The sequence below is a fragment of the Scyliorhinus torazame genome, chromosome 5 (genome assembly GCF_047496885.1).
Source record: "Scyliorhinus torazame isolate Kashiwa2021f chromosome 5, sScyTor2.1, whole genome shotgun sequence".
Classification (NCBI taxonomy): Eukaryota; Metazoa; Chordata; class Chondrichthyes; order Carcharhiniformes; family Scyliorhinidae; genus Scyliorhinus; species Scyliorhinus torazame.
In genome coordinates this window covers 298,281,469-298,304,827 of record NC_092711.1, presented here as the reverse complement: position 1 = coordinate 298,304,827, position 23,359 = coordinate 298,281,469, and the positions used below count along the sequence as shown (strand labels likewise).

Genomic DNA, 23,359 nt, shown 5'->3' with positions numbered 1-23,359 from the left:
AGGCGCCGTCGTTCCGACCGAAACTGGGACCAGCCCAGGGGCCGTAACTGGGACCAGCCCAGAGGCCGTACCTTCCATGTGGATGAACCTTCGGCGACCACTCCTGAGGACGTGGAGACGGAGGACGACTGCCTGCAGCTGCATTGTGTGGCAGCTCCCCGTGTGGCCCCCATTAAGGTGACAGTACGGGTCAATGGCCACCCGCTGGAGATGGAGTTGGATACTGGCGCAGCGGTCTCCGTGATCGCCCAGAGGACATTCGACCGCATCAAGCAGGGTATACAGACCCTTACACTAATTGACTCACAGGCCAGGTTGGCCACCTACACGGGGGAACCACTGGACATTGCAGGAACTACAATGACCCCTGTTGTCTATGGACGCCAGGAGGGGCGTTTCCCACTTATCGTAGTGCGTGGCCATGGGCCCAGCCTGTTGGATCGGGACTGGTTGCGCCATTTGCGGTTGCAATGGCAGCACATCCTCCAAACAGTTTCTGGAGGGTTGACTGAGGTGCTAGGACGATACCCAGAGGTATTCCAGCCTGGTCTGGGGAAAATAAAAGGGGCCGTAGCCCGTATCCAAGTTGAACCAGGAGCCACACCGCGCTATTTCCGGGCGCGCCCAGTGCCTTACGCTTTGCTCGAGAAGGTAGAAGGGGAGCTCACTCGTTTGGAGAGTTTGGGTATTATCAGGCCTGTCCGTTTTGCTGACTGGGCAGCACCAATTGTGCCAGTAATGAAGCCAGATGCCACAGTTCGCTTGTGTGGCGACTATAAACTCACAGTGAATACAGTTTCCCGACTCGACCGATACCCAATGCCTCGCATAGAGGATCTCTACGCGAAACTTGCAGGCAGACTCTCATTCACAAAATTAGATATGAGTCACGCCTACCTGCAGTTGGAGCTGGACCCTGCCTCCCGACCATATGTAACAATTAACACACACCGGGGCCTGTATGAATATACACGGTTGCCCTTTGGAGTATCCTCTGCCTGCGCAATTTTTCAACGTGTTATGGAGGGCATTTTGAGAGGTTTACCACGTGTGGCTGTCTACCTAGATGACGTGTTGATTACAGGGACGTCGGAGCAAGAGCATTTGGAAGATCTGGAGGCTGTCCTTAAACGCCTTTCGGAGGCTGGAGTCCGTTTACGTCACACAAAGTGCATATTTCAGGCAAAAGAAGTAGTCTACCTAGGTTATCGGGTGGACCGCGAGGGTCTGCACCCCGTCGCAGAGAAGGTGCGTGCAATTCAACATGCCCCCACCCCGACTGACACTTCGCATCTTCGTTCTTTTCTCGGTCTCGTAAACTATTACAGGAAGTTCCTCCCCAATCTGGCAACTACGCTGGCCCCCTTACACCTGCTGCTAAAGAAAAATCACACCTGGGTTTGGGGTCAGCCGCAAGCAACCGCTTTCCGGCGGGTAAAGCAACAATTGTCGGCGTCTGGGTTACTAACCCACTATGATCCGGGAAAGCCTTTGCTCGTCACATGTGATGCATCCCCATATGGTATTGGGGCTGTCCTGTCCCACAAGATGGAGAACAGGGCCGAGCGACCGATAGCTTTCGCCTCCCGCACATTGACTGCAGCGGAGAAAAAGTACGCGCAGATCGAGAAGGAGGGCCTGGCAGTGGTTTTCGCGGTGAAACGCTTCCACCAGTATGTGTACGGCCGCCATTTCACTATCGTGACTGATCATAAGCCCCTGCTGGGACTCTTCAGAGAGGATAAGCCGATACCGCCCATTGCTTCTGCACGGATCCAGCGCTGGGCTTTGTTGCTTGCTGCATATGAGTATTCTCTGGAGCACAAACCAGGTACGCAGATAGCAAATGCCGACGCACTGAGCCGATTGCCTTTATCGACCGGCCCCATGTCGACCCCCACGACCGGTGAGGTGGTCGCAACCCTAAATTTTATGGACACCTTGCCTGTCACGGCATCACAGATCCGTGAGTGGACCCAGACGGAGCCAGTCCTGTCAAAGGTTCGGCACATAGTCCTGTATGGTGGGCAGCACAGACAGCTCCCAGGCGAGTTACGGGCATTTTCCTCCAAGCTGTCAGAGTTCAGCGTGGAAGACGGCATCCTCTTGTGGGGGACGCGTGTGGTTGTCCCGGAAAAAGGCCAGGAGCTGATATTATCAGACTTGCACAATGGGCATCCGGGCGTGACCAAGATGAAAATGTTGGCCCGGAGTTATGTCTGGTGGCCAGGCCTCGACACCGACATTGAGAAGGTGGCCCAAAACTGCTCCATTTGCCAGGAGCATCAGAAGCTTCCGCCGGCCGCGCCCCTACATCACTGGGAATGGCCAGGGCGGCCTTGGGCACGCTTACATGCAGATTTCGCAGGCCCTTTTCAGGGATCCATGTTCCTTCTACTAATTGACGCCCAGTCCAAATGGCTGGAGGTGCATAAGATGCAGGGGACAACGTCCTGCGCAACAATTGAATAAATGCGTTTATCATTTAGCACGCATGGCCTCCCCGAGGTGCTGGTCACGCATCATGGCACTCCATTCACGAGTGAGGAGTTTGCTAGGTTTACAAAGATGAACGGCATCCGCCATATCCGCACTGCCCCTTACCACCCGGCTTCAAATGGGTTGGCAGAGCGTGCAGTGCAAACATTCAAAAGAGGCCTAAAGAAGCAGTCTTCTGGATCAATGGACACGAGACTGGCTCGGTTTTTGTTTACGTACAGGACCACCCCCCATACAGTGACTGGGGTAGCTCCCGCAGAACTCCTAATGGGCCGGAGACTTCGCACCCGCCTTAGTATGGTCTTCCCGGACATTGGCGCAAAAGTACGCCGCACACACGAACGGCAGGGACCGGGATTGTCTCAGCATCGTCCGATTCGGCAGTTTGCGCCCGGTGACCCAGTATTCGTGCGGAATTTTGCTGGTGGTGCCCAATGTGTTCCTGGGGTAATCTTTCGCCAAACGGGCCCTATATCGTACCAAGTGCAAGCCCAGGGTCGTCTCCAGCGAAAACATGTAGACCACGTCTGGTCCAGAAGATCATCCCCGCAAAAGATTCCCCGCCCCCGGAGCTCAGTTCAACAGCGGCAAAGACCAGAAACAAGGGAAGGTAGTCCTCCAAATCTTCCACTGGTGCCTCACTCAAAGCCTGCGCAGGTCATGACGGGACCGAATGGGGACAGAGACGCTGACATGACGGAGGCAGCAGACTCTGACTCCGAGATGGAGACACAGGATGAATCAGAGGGGGAATCCTCGGGTCCACAGGCCGTGGATGTACAACCGCGCCGTTCATCACGGAAGCGCCGGTCTCCGTCTCGTTATACGCCGCCTGATCCAGCGCCGCGTGCAAATGGCGTCCGGCCTGCGGCCAAACGAGTTCGACGCCTCCCTTCGCCAGGGCCTACGGTGGATTCCTTGGACTTTGGGGGGGAGGGATGTTATAACCTGCCTACTGACGATTGGCTGGGGACTAATGATTATCCCACAATCCTATGGGAGTATGAACTTCCCCAATGAGGGGGGCGGAGAAACTCCTACTATAAATAAGCTGGCCAGTCCAGGAACCAGGAGGAAGGAGAAGGTAGCAAGGGAAGTTACTGCTACTGCTATGTATATATTGTTATAGTAAATAAACTTTATTATTTTGTATCCTTAAAACTCGTGCTGGATTCTTCGGGGCCGTTACAAAAATGGCTGATCTTTGTGGACTCAGCTCCACTCTCCGGCCCGTACACCATATCCCCGAATCCCTTTATTCTTTAGAAAGGTATCTATCTTTTTCTTAAAAATGTTTAAAGAAGGAGCCTCAACTGCTTCACTGGGCAAGGAATTCCAGAGATTCACAACCCTTTGGGTGAAGAAGTTCCTCCTAAACTCGGTCCTAAATCTACTTTCCCTTATTTTGAGGCTATGCCCCCTAGTTCTGCTTTCCCCAACCAGTGGAAACAACCTGCCCGCATCTATCCTATCTATTCCCTTCATAATTTTATATGTTTCAATAAGATCCCCCCACATCCTTCTAAACTCCAATGAGTACAGTCCCAGTCTACTCAACCTCTCGTCATAATCTAATCCCCTCAACTCTGGGATCAACCTAGTGAATCTCCTCTGCACTCCCTCCAGTGCCAATATGTCCTTTCTCAGGTAAGGAGACCAAAAGGGGCAGCACGGTAGCACAAGTGATTAGCACTGTGGCTTCACAGCGCCAGGGTCCCAGGTTCGATTCCCCGCTGGGTCACTGTCTGTGCGGAGTTTGCACGTTCTCCCCGTGTCCGCGTGGGTTTCCTCCGGGTGCTCCGGTTTCCTCCCACAGTCCAAAGACGTGCAGGTTAGGTGGATTGGCCGTGCTAAATTACCCGTAGTGTCCATAAGGGTTGGGAGGGGTTATTGGGTTGCGGGGATAAGGTGGAAGTGAGGGATTAATGTGGGTCGGTGCAGACTCGATGGGCCGAATGGCCTCCTTCTGCACTGTATGTTCTATGTAATATGTAATCTATGTAAAAACTGAACATAATACTCCAGATGTGGCCTCACCAACACCTTATACAATTGCAGCATAACCTCCTTAGTCTTGAACTCCATCCCTCTAGCAATGAAAGACAAAACTCGATTAGCCTTCTTAATCACCTGTTGCACCTGCACACCAACTTTTTGCGACTCGTGCACCAGCACACCCAGGTCCCTCTGCACAGCAGCATGTTTTAACATCTTACCGTTTAAATAATATTCCATTCTGCTGTTATTCCTCCCAAAATGGATAGCCTCACACTTGGCAACATTGAATTCCATCTGCCAGACCCTAGCCCATTCACCTAACCTATCCAAATCCTTCTGCAGACGTCCGGTATCCTCTGCACTTTTTGTTTTACCACTCATCTTAGTGTCGTCTGCAAACTTTGACACAGTGCACTTGGTCCCCAACTCCAAATCGTCTATGTAAATTGTGAACAACTGCGGGCCCAACACTGATCCTTGAGGGACACCACTAGTTACAGGTTGCGAACCAGAGAAACACCCATTTATCCCCACTCTCTGCTTTCTGTTAGTTAACCAATTCTCTACCCATGCTACCACTTTACCCTCAATGCCATGCATCTTTAGTTTATGCAGCAACCTTTTGTGTGGCACCTTGTCAAAAGCTTTCTGGAAATCCAGATATACCACGCCCATTGGCTCCCCGTTATCTACTGCACTGGTAACGTCCTCAAAAAATTCTACCAAATTAGTCAGATACGACCTACCCTTTATGAACCCATGCTGCGTCTGCCCAATGGGACAATTTCCCTCCAGGTGCCCCTCTATTTCCTCCTTAATGATAGATTCCAGCATTTTCCCTACAACCGAAGTTAAGCTTACCGGCCTATAATTACCCGCTTTCTGCCGACCTCCTTTTTTAAACAGTGGTGTCACGTTTGCTACTTTCCAATCCTCTGGGACCACCCCAGAGTCTAGTGAATTTTGATAAATTATCACTAGTGCATTTACAATTTCCCTAGCCATCTCTTTTAACACTCTGGGATGCATCCCATCAGGGCCAGGAGACTTGTCTACCTTTAGCCCCATTAGCTTGCCCAATACTGCCTCCTTAGTGATTACAATCATCTCAAGGTCCTCACCTATCATATCCTTATTTCCATCAGTCACTGGCATGTTATTTGTGTCTTCCACTGTGAAGAATGACCCAAAAAACCTGTTCAGCTCCTCAGCCATTTCCCTGTCTCCTATTATTAAATCTCCCTTCTCATCTTCCAAAGGACCAATATTTACCTTAGCCACTCTTTTTTGTCTTATATATTTGTAGAAGCTTTTACTATCTGCTTTTATGTTCTGAGCAAGTTTACTTTCATAGTCTACCTTACTCTTCTTTATAGCTTTTTTAGTAGCTTTCTGTTGTCCCCTAAAGACTCCCCAGTCCTCTAGTCTCCCATTAATTTTTGCCATTTTGTATGTTTTTTCCTTCAATTTGATACTCTCCCTCACCTCCTTAGATATCCACGGTCGATTTTTTTCCCTTTCTACCATCTTTCTTTTTTGTCGGTATGAACCTTTCCTGAACACTGTGAAAGATCGCTCGGAAGGTTCTCCACTGTTCCTACGCTGTTAGCCTCGCTCTGCTTCACGAACCAGCCATCCGCTGGCGTGGTTCCACGCATGTGCAGACCGGCTGGTGTATTCTAGTGATTTATGTATACCCTATGTATTTTTCTCATGGTTGGAATGACGTCTCTGGACTGTACGCAGAACAATACTTTTCACTGTACCTCGCTACACGTGACAATAAACAAATCCAAATCAAAAATTCTGTTACCCTGAGATCCTTTGCTCCTGGTCGTATCTTGTCATTGTCAGTGTGTTGGGAAACATTGACAGTAATAATTACAAAGTGAACCAACTGTATGAATATTTACTGGTCTTCTCTGTATAAATGTGTGGAATAATGATTGTTCTGTACTGTGCCGGATTTTGGGGAGTTGCGTCTTGTGGTTATATGTAAAATATCCCCTTAGAACTCATGTCTTTGCGAATTTGTTCTGAAATTTTTATCCTGTTATTTTGGGGTTAAAGAATCATTGACGAGCTCCTGTAAAGGAACATGCAGGCGTTATATCTGAGAAAAGTACGTCAGAATGTGTTATTGATGCCTTTGGCATAAATGAAATCGGGGGAGTTAAGTTTTGTAGCACAGCCGAACATGGCACAAAATTCTTATCCTACATTTTCACTGGCTGTACGAGCATTCGCTACATGTGACGATGTGCATTTTTTGACCATGTTTTCATGGCTTTATTCTCTTCTCCTTCAATCTCTAGTTTATCCATTGATACATATGGAGGCACCAAGTTTAATGATTAAGCTGAACCAAATATATTGTTGTTCTCCTGTCTTTTTCTGTATTCATGACGCTGAAGCACTTATGCTGTGCTGTATCAATCCTGAGGATTTGTTCCATTAGTTGTAAAAATAGACAAACCCTATAGACAAACCCGTGGGCAGCACAGTAGCACAAGTGGATAGCACTGTAGCTACACAGCGCCAGGGTGCCAGGTTCAATTCCCTGCTGGGTCACTGCCTGTGTGGAGTCTGCATATTCTCCTCGTGTCTGCGTGGGTTTCCTACAGGTGCTCCGGTTTCCTCCCACAGACCAAAGACGTGCAGATTAGGTGGATTGGCTCTGATAAATTGCCCTTAGTGACCAAAATGGTTCGGAGGGGTTTTGGGTTACGGGGATAGGGTGGACGTGAGGCTGAAATGGGCTGAATGGCCTCCTTCAGCACTGTATGTTCTATATTCTAATAAAAAATATATATTTTAAAAAAACATTCTAAACATTTATCTATTTAGATCTGCCCCATCAATCCAATGGGATCTTGTTTTGGTACTTATTATTCCAGTAATATTAAAGGAAGCAAGGGCTTGCTTCTGTACTTTACCTGTCTAGATCTTTGCACAACCTCACAATGGCCTTGTTGAGATGTAAGAGACTTGTGGTCCCCATACTCATGGCATCAAGGTCCTTCTGAAGATTTGTCTTAAAGTAGTCATTCATCATAGTAGCATATTCACTGAATAGGTTGTAAACAAGGAGGTTATAATACTGCACAGAAAAAGCTCAAGTTGGTTAATAATTATTTTCACTATTGTCACATTACAAAGTACATCAGTTATTCAGCAGTTACAATCAGTAGATGCTCAAGTGCATTCTTGTCCAAAAGCTGTGTGCGAGTCACTTCAAAACACATTGATGCCATAGAAGCACCAATGCAAGTTTGTTTCAGTTTACTAAGATTTTTCAATCACAACTGTGAGGTAATCAATGCACTTACACATCAGAAGGATCAAAGTATTTGGGCTGGATTCTCCATCCCAATTTTCTGGTGCGGCGCGTCCTCCCCGGCATCACAATTCTCTGTCCCACCAGCTGGCCAATGAGGTTTCCCATTGTGGGCAGCCCCACGCCATCAGGAAATCTCCGGCGCAACAGAGAATGCCGCCAGCGGGGAATCCAGCCCATTGTATATTTCTCACTCCTCAAAACCCCATTCTGATCAATTGCTCAAATTGAGTCAGACTATGGGTGGGGGGGGGGAATTTTCCACCGCCGTCGCAGAGAATCCAGCATCGGAGAAAAAAAACGGCGGGCCAATCATTTCCGATGCTCCAGTGCTCAACTGCGTTGGCATTGTGGTTCGTGCCTCACTTCAACAGGGGCATGGAAATAGCTCACAATGAACCATTTGCATTGTATTAATGGGCTGGACACGGATTCTCCACACCTCCGTGATTGTCTGGCCCTCTGGGTACAAGTATTCTTCAGCATTGCCCTAATGCGGTGAATCTCGCAGTGAGCCAAGGGGTAAGTTTTTAAGGTAGATGCCCCCCAAGTCCATCGGAGAGCACCCTCTCCCCCCACAGTGCAAGTGCTTCCCAAACCATCCCCCAGACCACCACCCCTAGCTGAGACACCCAACAGAGAGCCCCAGCAGACACCTACACCAGAGACCCCAATCAGAAACCGATGGACCCACCCCACCAGAGATCTCCAGCTAGACCCGCCATAACAGGAAATCCCCCCATAACAGAGAACCACCCATATCAGAGAATCCCCACCTGATGGGAGTCTCTGTTGGTGTGGGGGGGGGGGGGGGGGGGGGTTTGTTGCAGGGGGATGTCTGTTGGAGAGGATGTCTGTTGGGTAGTTATGTTGGTGGGTTCTGTTGGGAAGGGTTTGTTCAGGGGACTGTTGGGGATGTCTGGTGAGGGGTCTGTGTTGGGGGGATCTCTGCTGGGAGGGTCTCTGGTGGTGGTGCTCTGGTCCAGAGCTCTGGTTGGGGCTTCTGGTCAGGGGCCAGGTCACTCTCATACGTGCGTAATATGGGGGTGTGACCCAGCAATTCCCATGGTGGGGGGGGTCGTGGGGGGCAGGACTTGCGTTACGGTGGGGTGGGGTCCAGCCATCGGCCCTCGCTATCGGGCTTCCGGCTCAAAATAGCGGTCCGATAGCAGGATTGGGACTGGAATTCCTCACAATCCTCACCATGCATAAATTTGCATCGCAAGGGACAGGGGATCGTCTCTGAGCGCCGGTCCCAACGCGAACGCAAACCAGAGGCGATTCATCTCCAGCGGGAGAACGTAATCTCCCAAATGGGGAACCTTGCCCTCTGTGTGAAAGTCCTGAGCTTGTTGTCTTTACTTTTTTCTTCATTTCTATTTTATCATATGGTAAACCTTAATGCATTTATGATCATTGCTTTTGTGACACATGCTCACACATAACTCAATGCCCGACTTACTGTGTCACCCAGGATTGAATTCAGCAATAGATCTGCCCTTTTAGACCCACGGACACAAAGGAGCTCACCATTTATTTTCGGTTTTCCATCCCATTTTCTTCAATTGCTCCCTCTCTATCCCAATTAATAAGTGGATATTCAAAATTCCTGAAAGCAGCATGCCTTCAGACACTACCTTTTCAGTGATCCCTCCTGTAAACGTTCCTGGAGCTCTTGCGTTAAGCTATTTCTTGCTTCTGAAGTATTGATGGAGGTATTGAATGGACGTGGAGGCAAAGCTGGTTTCTCATCCTCACCATCTAAAGAATAAGAAGAAACCTGGATAAACCTTTGGGAATCCTGATATATAAATAAACAGAAAACATCTTAGAAACAGACACAGGTCACCAAACCTCTAAAAAACTGAACATACCTGACTGCTCTCTCACCATAATGTATTCTGTTCAAAAACATATTTACCTTTTTAACACAATTGTAGGTTTGCAACATTTAAAGTTAAAAGATCAAGTGAAGTTATTTTACATAAACTGATGAACAACTATATAAGTAACAGTGCTATATTGTCATTGTGCATTTCTCCCCCACCAAAGCCACAGCTCTCAGAGCTATGCTAAGTCTTTAGAAATAATTTTCAAATTCATCTTGACTTTGTTCTTTCTTTCAGGAAATTCAAAGCACTGGACCGTTTCAAGCTATCTGGTTGTTGCTTCGTTGAGATTTCCAAACTGTCCCTCCCCATTGGGATTTACCCTGGTCTGAGTAATGTCAAAATTAAAATGGCCACGGGGCGATGAATGAGCAGCAGTTTTACAGCTTGAATCTTCACTGCTGTTCCACCCAGCAGAGGGTGTTAGCAGAGTAATTTCTAGCAGCGCATTCAGATGTTAAAGATTCTCTGAGCAGGCCAAGGCGGGATAATGAGCTGAATGTCGGTTTGAGCCCGCGTTTAGCACACAACACCAACTTGGTAAAAGAGTTGATGCTGATTTTAGAAACAGCTGCCCAGAGGCTTGTGCATAAATTGTTCATCATTAAAGTGGTTGCTTGGTAATTTTGTGGAAGTAGCACTTGAACTAAAGCCCTCTCCAACAGCGACGAGTGCATTAGGAGTAAACGGCATTGACATTGATGTCAAGCACGACTTAATCACTATTTCATCCTCATTTGCTGCTGGAGGTGTGAATCGGACATCTAAAATACATCAAGAGACTTCCTGAAATGCTTTGTCAAGACTTCACCACTCCTCTAGTGACATTCAATTTGGAAGTTCCCTCAAGAGAGTAAATGCTGTTCTGCACTACCTTGTTGGACACCTATAAAGGGTTGACATGGGGAGCTTGGTCATGGACATCATGCTCGGGGACCCCACTTGGTCTGTATGGAGAATGGGAAATCGGCTCAAGACAGAGAAATGCAAACTGCTGGAGGAAGCATAGTTTCAGGAAACAGAGGACATTCCCCCCCCATCTGGAATGCATCCATCATGGAACCCCTGTGCCCAGCATAAAAACCCGTGAGCCCTCGCCTATTGTCCCCGAGCCATCTTGTAAACTGCCACAGTGTGTCAACCAGTGATCTCCACATCTACGGTGGAAGTAGGTACATGAAGCTCACATATACTGTTCCCTGAAAATTGCATCACTTGTTGGCCATGTGATAGAATCTTAGAATTCCTACGCTGCAGAAGGAGGCCACTCTGCCCAAATAAGCCTGCTCCAGCTCTCCCACAAAACACCCTACCTCCGCTCCCGCTGCTCCGCCTTGTCCCCATATCCCAACCAAACCTTTTGGACTCTATGGGGCAATTTATCATGGCCAATCCACCGAACCTGTACATCTTTGGACTGGAAAGAAACTGGAGCACCCGGAGGAAACCCACACAGACATAGGGAAAACATGCAAACTCCACACAGACAGTCATCCAAGGCTGGAATTGAATCTGGGTCCCTGGCTCTGTGAGGCAGCAGTGCTAACTACTGTACCACCGTGGCTGGTTTAACACTGACAGGCAAATTCAGATCATGGTCATCAACATTTTAGGCAGGAATTGTGAGCTAAATCTAGATTACAGCCGTATTTTCTTAGCACCTTTTTTCATGATTGGCCAAAGGAAGCTGCTAAAATGATCCCTCATGTGTCTGGTAGTTTGATCCTGTAACTAATCGACAAATACATGGATAGGATGGGTATTGAGGGATATAGCTCTAGGAAATGCTGAGGGGTTTGGCCAAGGCTGGTAATTTTGACCGGTACAGGCTTGGAGGCCGAAGGGCCTGTTCCAATGCTGTATTGTTCTTTGTTCTAGAGCAGTGCCGAAAATGACTGCCTTATTAAGCTTCATGGACAGAGTTTTACCTTGAACCTTGCCTGCACTAAACCTGAACTGAGAGTGCTCGATACTCGGCTGATTGCAAAATAAGTGAAACAACATTACGCTCGCCAACACTATCAACACTCATATTAGCAAATCAAACTGGAACCATTCATCAATGATATTTAATCACCTGACAAGTCATCCAAGATCTCTTTTTCATTTTCTCTCTCTACAGGATATTGCAGTGGTGTTACCAGCCCCTGATACGGTTGCTGATAGTTTAACATCAGATCGATGAGGCAAGAAAATCGCTTCACTGGAACACCTTTTTCAGTCTGTAACACATCACAATCACAGCATATGACGAAGGATATTTGAGTTCATTGGCTTATTAATTAATTTAAAACATTTTTTAAAAATCACTGAGCAGTTTTGCAAAAGAATTCTCTCATTTCCTGTGGAATTGTTATTTAATTCTTTCATGGGAGCCGAGAGTCACTGGCTAGGCCAGCATTTGCTACCCATCCCTAATGGCCATTGAGAAGGTAATGGTGAGCTGCCTTGTTGAACCACTGCAGTCCATGTGGGCGGCACAGTAGCACAAGTGGAGAGCATTGTGGCTTCACAGCGCCAGGGTCCCAGGTTTGCTTCCCCACTGGGTCACTGTCTGTGCAGAGTCTGCACGTTCTCCCCGTGCCTGCGTGGGTTTCCTCCGGGTGCTCCGGTTTCCTCCCACAGTACAAAGATGTGCAGGTTAGGTGGATTGGCCATGATAAATTGCCCTTAGTGACCAAAAAGGTTAGGATGGGTTATTTGGTTACGGGGATAGGGTGGAAACGACGGCTTAGGTGGGTCGGTGCGGACTCGATGGACTAAATGGCCTCGTTCTGCACTGTATGTTCTATGTTCTAAGTACCTACAGTTGTTCGGGGAATTTCCTGGATTTTGACCCAGGAACAGTGAAGAAAAGGTGATATTCTTCTAAGTCAGGATGGTGTACAACTTGGAGGGGAACTTGCAAGTGGTGGTGTTCCCACGCACCCATTACCCTTGTCTTTCTAGGTGGAAGAGGTTGCTGGTTGAATTGTGCCGATGAAGGAGGCTTGGTTACGTGCACCTTGGTGCACGTTGCTGCCACTGTCTGTCGATGGCGCAGAAGTGAAATTGTAAGATGATGACTGGGGTGCCAATCAAGCAGGCTGCTTTCCCTGGGATTGCATCATCATCCTGAGTGTTTTTGGAGCTGTATCATCGAAATAAGTGGAGAGTATTCCATCATACGCCTGACTTGTGCCTTGTAGATGGTGGACAGGCTTTGGGAATTTAGCAAGTGAGTTACTCACTCACTACAGAATGCCCAGCCTTTGACCTTCCTGCTCTAATAGCAGTATTTAGACTGATGGGTTCTCATAGTAACCCCAAGAATACTGATAATGTGGGATTGAGCAATGGTCGTGCCATTGAATGTTAAGGGGATTATTTTCTTGGAGATGGTCATTTCATGGAGATGGTTATTTGCCACCTATTAGCCCAAGCTTGACTGTTGTCCAGGTTTTGCTACATATGGACACGGACTGCTTCAGTGTCTGATGAGTTATGATCTGTAGAACTTTCAGTGAACATCTTCACTTCTGACCTTATGATGGAGGGAATGTCACTGATGAAGCAGCTGAAGATTGTTGAGCCTAACAACACCACCCTGAGGAACTATTGCAGCATTATTCAGGAACTGAGATGATTGGCTTCCAACAACCACAATTCTTTTTTTTTTATCAATGTTTTTTATTGGGTTTTTGAACAAAGTATATTTGCCATTATGTACACAGGATATGATAAATATATATATATATGGAAGAGAAGGGCTCACACACACAAATCACAAAGGGAAAAAAAAAAGTAACAACACGAGAGAAATACAAAATCAAATAAAGTAACTGGTCGGGTACTATGCACCTGCTCAACAGCAGCAACTCTACACTTGGCAAAATTATTTACACATATAAGTAGGCATCTGTTTGGGGGGGGGGAAGATTGGGGGGGGGTGTAGATATACATTTGGATGCCAGACAACTACAATTCTTAATGGAATGGAGCAGATCTTGCCAGCAGGAATGGCTTTTCGCTGGGCACAATGGGGTCGTTGAATCGCACTCAATGCTTGGTAAGGAACCTGCTAAATCCTTCTTTGTTTTGTATTTCTCTTTTTTTAATTCCTGTCCTGCAACCTTGTAGATTTTGTTTTTAAAATGCAGACTTTGGTCAAACTGAAAACCCCCCTGGTTTAATGTACTGGTCCAGGACCTCCTTTGATGCTCTTTGGCATAGCCCGTGATGTCATTTTGATGGACTTGGCAAGCAGCCAATCATTGAGATTCTGGGGCATCTTCTGTTCTTTGTTGGGATTGGTTGGGCCTTCAGAAAATTCCGGAAAACCCCAGGCTAGCTCCATTTTGTCTCTCAGTTCTGTACAGACCTGGACAGCAGCACACAGCAATACTCTCTCTATCAGCTTTCGAGCTGGCGATTTGAATACTTCTAGCCGGCCTGGGGAAATAACTTTTGCCTTAAATATCTCCAGCCAGGTCGGTGAAAGTGTACAAGTCTGTTTGAAAGGTCTGGTGGTTTAAATGCTTCTGGATAACCTGTGAAAATGACCTATGAGAGGAGCTGTAAGCAAGTAGCCTTTCTATTCTGATTACAAACTGTGAAGCTAGTGCTCCAAATTCTCTCTCATCCATTGGGCTCTTCCTGTGCGTTCCAAATTTGCGCTGCAGTCAGTTTAACCTGTGGAAGTTGGACTGGAAGTAACCTTGAGCCGCATAAACGGCAGACAAGCGGTTAATGTGTGGGGTGGATGGACAATCTTCATTTAAATTCTGAGTTAGAGAATTCTAAGATCATCTCAGCGAGACTGGGAGTCAATCTGTTAGAGATCTGCCAGGACTGAGCCGACCTCGGGGGGATTCTCAGTGAAAAGACCCTGATTATTAAACTTTCCAGGAAGAATTCTACAGCCTGCAGATCCTAGTTGAAGACCACCATTAGAAGATTTCTGGCTACAAGACTACCACCTTGGAGGCAAAGAACTATCTCATGTCCTTTTATACCCTATTATTTTCAATCCCTTCCCTACCCCCACCATGATCAGGATTCTCCGAGCCCCCGCTGGGTCAGAGAATCCCCAGGGGGCGACGCAAATCCGGCCCCGCTGCCCCGCTACCAGCTGCCATATTCTCCGGTGCTGGCTTTCGGGCAGGGGCGGGGTTCACGCCACTCCGGTCGGGGGCCGTTGGCAGCGGCGCTCTGGCAATTCTCCGGGCCCCAATGGGCCGAGCGGCCGTCGGTTTCTGACCAGTCCTGCCGGCGTGGATTAGACATGGTCTCACATGGCGGGACCTGGCAGGTAAGTTGGCTGGTGCGGTCTTCGGGGGAGTGTGGGGGATCCGACCACAGGGGGGGGGGGTGGCCACGGTGGCCTGGCCCGCGATCGGGGCCCACCGATCTGCGGGCCCACCATGGGGGCACTTCTTTCTTCTGCGCCGGCCCCTGTAGGGCTACGCCATGGCCGGCGTGGAGAAGTCACCCCCCTGCGCATGCGCCAGAATACGCCGGCGGTTCCGCGCATGCACGGATCACACCGGCCCTTTTGGCGTATGCGCGGACTCGCGCATACATGAGTGGATATTATGACATGGGCGGGGGAGTGGATCTCGGTAGGGTGCTCTTTCAGAGGTTTGGTGCAGACTCGATGGGTTGAATGGCCTCCTCTTACAAAATAGACATTCTATGATTATAAGTTAATAATTATATATTATTCTTTAAAAAAAAATTTTTGAGTACCCAATTCATTTTTTTTTCCAATTAAGGAGCAATTTAGCGTGGCCAATCCACCTACCCTGCACATCTTTGTGTTGTGGGGATGAAACTCACGCAAATACGGAGAGAATGTGCAAACTCCACACGGATAGTGACCCAGAGTTGGGAGCGAACCTGGGACCTCAGCGCTGCGAGGCAGCAATGCGAACCATTGCGCCACCGTGCTGCTAATTATATATTATTCTAAGGGTCTCACTCTTCCTTTTGAAGTCATGTAAGCAGATACAATAATTACTTTCAATAGGGAATTAATTAAATATTTGAAGGAGCAATATCTGCAGGGCCAAAGGGAAGGGGCAGGGGAGTGAAGTAGGTTCAGTTGGATAACCCATTCAAAGGTCCAATGTAGTAATGATGGACAGCATGGCCTCTTTCTGTGCTTCATTATTCTATTGGTCTCTGTAATTCTATGATTATTGAAGTGGCATTTGGTCATAAAGGACAACATAATCAATAACATAAATATTTAAAACTGTGAAATGCGTTGACTTAAACGTAGAATGCAGGACGTTAACCTGCAGGTGTCAACTCTTCCTTCAGCACTCAAGAAGGTAGGCAAAAATTATCCACCTTCTCCCCATCAGAATGTTGAATTGGGCAACTGGGTGAGGGGCTCCAGCAAATCCAACGTTATCAAGACTACAGGGCAGCACGGTTGCACAAGTGGATAGAACTGTGGCTTCACAGCGCCAGGGTCCCAGGTTCAATTCCCCATTGGGTCACTGTCTGTGCGGAGTCTGCACGTTCTCCCCATGTCTGCGTGGGCTTTGTAGCCACCTAAATTGGCCAACTCTCAATTTAAAATGGCGAACGGCAAAGGCTGATGGGAAAGTCAGCCAACAAGACAGAAACCAGCAGCTGCAGGTTTGCTGTGTATTTACCTCTGCAAAAGCCAGACAGCATCGATACCAGCGGCCATCAGCATAACAAAGTAGCAGCCATCTGCATACTGCTGAGCAATCCCCGGGAACAATAAGTAACATTTTGGACACACAAAGCAAAGCCAGTCTCCTCGGCACCAGCAGGAGCCAACATAAATGAGGTGAACGGAGCACCTCAAGACCGCCCATCGATCAGGGAACCGCTCCAGTATTGGAGAAAATCGAACCAAGCGATTATGACAAAGTCCAATCACTTGGGACCAGGTACAGGGTCCGCCCCTGGGGACTATAAGAGCTGAGCCCCAAGTTCAAATCGCTCTCTTCTCTCTTCTTCCTGCCCGGGTCACCCAGAAACACGAACCAACATTGACCGTGACCGGTGCAGTGATCGTCGACTGACGTAAGTCTTAATTCAACGCTCGCTACGAGATAGGCGCTCCTCGCTCCCAATCCGTACCAACTTCGAATCCCGCAGACTCAGAATCCGAACGAAAGGCCATTTGTTCCCCTGACCTGGTGGGCCAGTCCGAAGTTAAGTATAGGCCTGTTAGTTGTAGAAGTAGCTTAGACGTAGAATTTGTGCATGAGTAGCGATTACTGTGTATAATAAATGTGCTTTGATTTAAATCTTACTAATCGGTGTATTGGGTTATTGATCATTACTCGGACTTGAACCTCGTGGGGGTATCATAAAGATACCTGGCGACTCGAGAGCAAAGGTAATAAAACAGAGCAATTGAACTAAGGAGAAAATCTGCAACATTATTTGGCGACATCTGACGGGAGCTGATCTAGAAGTGGAAAACCACTCCGGGAGAAAGCAGAATTTGAATTAGAGAACCAATTGGAAACAGAAAACCACAAAACCGGAACGGACTGACGGTGTACGGGCTCCCCCAGTTGGGTCTGCGACACCCTTTGGGATAGGTCCGGACGACCGGTAGTTGCAGCGAAAATTCGGGGACAGCCCATCGAATTTCTCTGGGACACAGGAGGGTCCCGCACCACAATAAATTCCTCCACCATGTTTCAAAAAGACACATGGCCTACTACAGCCACTATCACCCTCAGCAGCTTTACAGGTCACTCACAGCAGGGACACATCACAGCCCCAGTACCCATTCAAATCGGTACCATTCCCACCAAGCAACGCAGTTTTAGTTGACCTGCCCCACACAGCAGAACACATTCTGGGAATCGATTTCATGAATTCCCACAATCTTTCATTTGATCCAGTCAACCAGTATGTCTGGAAGATGGCAAAATCTGCAAGAGCCCCTGCAACGCTCAACATAGGTGAATATACGAACAAAATTAGCGCAGTAGGCGAATTTTGGTTCAACCCGACCACGCTTAGTACGGACAAGCAGGTTAGGGCAGTTCTGCAAAAGAACAGGGCAGCATTCGCGACTCACAAGCATGACTGTGGACGGATGACTGGCTCCGTACAAATAACAGGACCTAACCCTAGACCCCCAAAACAATATGGATTTCCCCAAGAGGCAGAGGGAGAAATCTCCAAGGTAATAGAAAGCTTATTAGAGCAGAGCGTACTTAGATCAGTAGCCTCCACTAATAATGCCCCGATTTGGCCAGTGAGAAAGCCAGATGGATCATGGCGACTGACCATCGATTACCGGGAACTCAACAAAATCACCCCCGCAGCAGCCCCCACAGTAGCACCAAGTCCCGAGACCATGTTCAAGCAGGGACTCAATTCCCGATTCTTTACGGTTTTGGACGTCAGTAATGGATTCTGGTCCATTCCATTGGCAAAGGCGTGCCAGTACAAATTTGCCTTCACCTTTAAAGCACAGCAGTACACGTGGACATGCCTGCCACAAGGATTCAACAACTCCCCCTCCATTTCCCACTGACAGCTGGCAAATGGCTTAGCCAAATTCTCTCGCCCCGAATGACTCGTTCAGTACGTAGACGACCTACTACTGCACATTGAGCTTCTGTCCGAACTCCTGGAACTCCTACACTCAATTGGTTGTAAAGTCAACCCCAAAAAGGCCCAGATTTTGGAAGATAAGGTGAGATATTTGGGAACAATTATCACACATGGTAAACGCGAGATCGAGCATAAAAGAATTGACTCGATTGCTAAATTGCCCCTTCCCCAGAACATTTCAGCCCTCTGGTCGTTTTTAGGACTGGTTGGGTACTTCCGAAACCACATTGACGGTTTCGCCAGCAAGGCAGCACCCCTCTCAGACCTCCTAAAGAAAGGAGCCCCCTGGGAATAGCTTCCGCAGCATACGGATGCTGTGGACGCGTTGAAGCAATGACTCCTAGCAGTCCCCGCACTACAAGTTCCAGACCCGCTTTCCCCTTACGCCATAGGGGTAGCGACCACAGACCGCACCCTTTCAGCCGTGCTCCTCCAGGAACGGCACGACCAGTTAAGGCCCGTAGCTTACGCCTCCAGAAATTTAGATGCTGTGGAGCAGGGATTTTCAGCATGTGAGAGGCACTTGCTCGCAGTATTTTGGGCAGTGCAGTATTTTTCATATGTTACCGGACTAAACCCCGTCACAATTCTCACCGAACACACCTCCACCCAACTTTTACTGGACGGACGACTCAAGGACGGTACAGTAAACCAGATTAGAGCAGTGAGATGGACCCTTCTCTTGCAGGGATGGGACATCACTGTTAGACGGACAAAGACGCACACCTTTTTAGCAGACAACCTACAGTACCCCGGAACCCCCCATGAATGTGAAATTATCTCTCCACATCACAACACAGGCCCCTTTATTGCTAAGACACCCCCCAGAAAGATAGGTAGTTCAACCCAGAGCCCCCAGCACACAGACACGTGTGAGCCCATAAAGATCTATATGGATGGATCTTCCACAGTCTTGGATGGGAAGCGCATAACAGGTTGCGGGAGATATGTTGAGGACGCGCAGGGACGCGCCCTTGAGGAAATATCATTGAAACTGCCAGGCCACTTAGGCGCGCAGGCAGCAGAACCTGCGGCATCACATATATAGTGGACCACCCAGATTCCTTCCACAGCCCAGCAGACATATACTCGGACGGCCTCTATGTCTGCAACAGCCTCACAGAATTCCTGCCCCTGTGGAACGCAAGAGGATTTGTTTCCGCAGACGGGAAACCCCTCCCCTCAGCCCCATTGCTCCGTCACATTTTAGAGAGAGCACAGAACAGAACTTTTGGGATAGTCAAGATTCATATTCACCATCATTCCTCCCCCCCTGGAAATGTGAAAGCCGACGCACTGGCTAAAGCAGGTTCCAGACATGGATACTTTTGAACACCCCCCGAAAGCGCACCAGTGAGTGCAGTTCAGGTCTCACAGACAAAGATCGGGGATCTAGTGGAGGCCCAGAAGCAGGACAGCAACCTCAGGGAGATTGTAAAAGGAAAATATCCAGCACCCTATGAGAGGTTCAAAAATGCACTGACCACACATGACGGTGTGGTGTTAAAAGACACCTGAACAGGACTGGAATCAACTGATTTGTTTGTTCCATGATGGTCATGGACATCAGGGAATCGATCCCACTACAGCCCATCTCAAGCAGCTTTGTTGGTGGCCGAATTTACAGGATGATGTAAATCACTACATCGAGAATTGTCTTATCTGTGCCCAGAATAATCCGGACAGATATGCCAAAAAGGCTCAACTAAGCCACACCCTACCCGTTAAAGGCCCCTGGACTAACCTCCTGATCGATTTTATAGGACCATTGCCCCCTTGCAGGAATGGCTATAAATATGTACTCGTGGTGATTGACATATTTACGAAATGGGTGGAAGCATTCCCAGCCCACACAAACACTGCAAAAACCACAGCCAAGATTTTGACCCACCACATCTTTACAAGATGGGGACTCCCCCGCAGCATTGAATCAGACCAAGGTTCCCATTTTACAGGACGTGTCATGCAGAACGTCCTCATGATATTTGGCATCACCCAAAAATTCCACAATGCATACCACCCACAGTTAAGTGGTATCGTGGAGCGCATGAATCGGACCCTAAAAGCCACCCTCAGAAAAATGGTCCAGTAAAACAACACCACTTGGGACTCAGTCTTCCCTTTCGCGCTGATGTTTTTGCGTAATACAATTTCAACTTCCACAGGTTACACCCCACACACTCTCATGACCGGACGCCCCATGAAAGGCACAGAATATTTATTAGGTTTAGACTTGACCAACCCCGAAGTGACGACCCTCACACACGAGAAAGCAGTGGAGCAATTAGTTGAAAATGTTAAAATGGCTCAGCTAGCAGCCGCAGTAAAATTGGGCACAAGGAAGAAACAGAGCAAGGTTTGTTTCGACAAGACAGTGCATGCGTCTGAGTACAGTATAGGACAGCAAGTCATGCTCTCCGTATATAACCCCAGCACATTCCTGTCACCAAAATACTCGGGTCTGTACTCCATTGCGGACAAAGTAAGCCCTTCCGTATATAAAATAAAGTATCCCAACGGTAAGATTGCGTGGTTCCATATCAACCAGCTGAAGGCATACGGAACACAGTCTAACCACTCACACCACGTCATGCTCGATGCAGCACACCACGCCCCGCCCACAGCCAATGTAACCCTACCATCCCCCAACACGCCCAGCCCAGCCAAGGACTCGACCTCGACTCCACCCCCAGAATTTACACTCCTCCCCGGAACGCCCACAGACTGCAGCAGCAGAGACAGCGACTGTGACTCGGACGATAGCCACAACACGCCTCCCGACTATCCCCAGGCAACAGGACCCACACCCAGCGATTCCGACTACGATCCGAGTGATCCCTTCATGATCACTTTCCTGAACAAATCCCACCACCGACCACCGAACTAACATGACGACCCCGATTCTGTCCCCACACAACTAGACACCAATTATTGGCACCGAGATAACTCATTCCGACTCGTCCGCAATGACGAGAGCGACCCCACCTCACACCATGCAGTCCTTTCAGCCCTGATACACTCAAGAGTTTGGCACCTGGGAGAAGATGACGACCTTGAGTCTGATTCCCAAACCGAGAACCCCTTTGCGACCCTGTTCCCAACCGAGAACTGAAGTGTCCAGATGATGTTTTAAAAGGGACCGCTTGGGAGAAACGGTGTCCTTTCTGATGGAACCTGCAGCATGTTTATGTTGTTTGTAAGTTTGTTAAATGTTGTTTGTCAGACCGAAAAAAAAATTCACGCCCCCACGCCCTTTCGGCTGAAACCTCTGAGGACTTGCCCACAGAAACGTGCTATTGGCCAGACGCTAGTTCAGAGGAACTAGTTTGTCTGCAGAGACTTGTTAAGGTCCCAGACGCCAGTTCAGTGGAACTCATCTGTCGACGGAAACCCAGACGCCCGTTCATAACTGCTCTTCTGGTTCAAGGAAGGAACCACTACGGCAGCCCCCCACGATGACTACATTTCTTGCCCGTTCTTGTCGGTTGCTCAGGAAGTGGAGAAATGGCTTGGGACCCGCCCTGTCTGGGAACCCCCCCTCTGGTCAACTACGCTCGGGTAGGGGAGACACGGCATTGGTATCCGTCCTACCCGGGGACTCCATCCAACTCTTACCCGTCGTGGCCCATACGCACCTCATTTTGGAAATTTTAGTTCAAAAAGTTTTGTTTTGTTTCAGGTAATCCTTAGGTTGCCAACCACATGCTATTTACATCCTTAAACATTTGGATGGTAAATCGCACAGTCTGCGAGACGGCTCGCACTGGTTCATTATTTGAAAGTATGTCTTGTCCTAAAATTCGGTTTTTGAAAAAAAACAAATGAGGGAGTCACTTATAGTGACCAATTATAAAGGGAGTAATTGGCACATAAAGGATAGACAGACTGTCGTACGAGATGTTAAACCAAGATAGTTACAGACACTATGCTTGTTTCCACAGAACTCCAGAGCTCCAGGACCGGAGAAGAAAAGAAAAGAGAAGAGCCATGAGGATTCCTTCACGTGGGTCATCATCATGATAATGGACATTTGGTTGCGAGTGAATGCGAACCCCATGACCTCAAGCCCCCCAGCCGTTAATGTTTCACTTCCCCACAGTACCCAGAGCCCAGTCACCAGCGACACCACACCATCTTGGTGTGCCAGGTTTATAACCTGGCACTCTCTGTCATATGTAATAGAAACCTTACTGGTATTGGCGATACTCTGCTGCATCGTGCAGACTATGCGTCTAAGGAAATGGAGAAGGAGAGCCTCCCGGTATATAGGATCAGATCCCCTATTTTCGGATACGACCAGACCCCCGAACCCCGTGATCTATAATAAAGAGCATTCATTTGCGGTTTTATTGTAAATAAAGAAATGTAAAGAAATGTTCATGAGCAAATTGTACGATCCTGAGCTTGACTGCCAAGCCAGGAAAAATGTGTATAAATTGCTATGATTTTGTTTGTATGGTTGAGGAAGGTAGAATAATGAAATGTTTAAGTGAGTGTAGTGTATTAAGAATAGTTAGAGATTCCCATTTTTATTGCTTTGTAATGCATGTCCCTGTTTGACATAGCGCCCCTTAGAATTGTCAGTTAAAATTTTTTCGCATAGTTATGGTCAGTGTAGAGGCCATGAAAGAAGTGCCCCCCAGGTCAGGGAATGGAAAGCAACATAGTTATGTGATCCTTCACGCTTCGCGTTAGGGTCACAAGGAGGGGATGTAGCCACCTAAATTGGCCAACTCCCGATTTAAAATGGCGAACGGCAAAGGCTGATGGGAAAGTCAGCCAACAAGACAGAAACAAGCAGCTGCAGGTTTGCTGTGTATTTACCTCTGCAAAAGCCAGACAACATCGATACCAGCGGCCATCAGCATAACAAAGTAGCAGCCATCTGCATACTGATGAGCAATCCCCGGGAACAATAAGTAACATTTTGGACACACAAAGCAAAGCCAGACTCCTCGGCACCAGCAGGAGCCAACATAAAGGAGGTGAACGGAGCACCTCAAGACCGCCCATCGATCAGGGAACCGCTCCAGTA

The 23,359-nt window shown here is 48.2% G+C and overlaps 1 protein-coding gene across 1 annotated transcript in view; it reads right to left on the bottom strand.

Annotated features, from left to right (window-relative positions):
* Positions 1-23,359, bottom strand: part of LOC140421238 (phosphatidylinositol 3,4,5-trisphosphate 5-phosphatase 2A-like) — a 189,888-nt gene that overhangs the window by 69,858 nt on the left and 96,671 nt on the right. The window contains exons 4-6 of the mRNA XM_072505798.1: positions 11,801-11,945; positions 9,472-9,595; positions 7,434-7,565 (exon numbers count right to left, since the gene is read on the bottom strand). Of these exons, the coding sequence (XP_072361899.1) occupies positions 7,434-7,565; positions 9,472-9,595; positions 11,801-11,945 (401 nt within the window). The remainder of the gene's footprint in view (positions 1-7,433; positions 7,566-9,471; positions 9,596-11,800; positions 11,946-23,359) is intronic.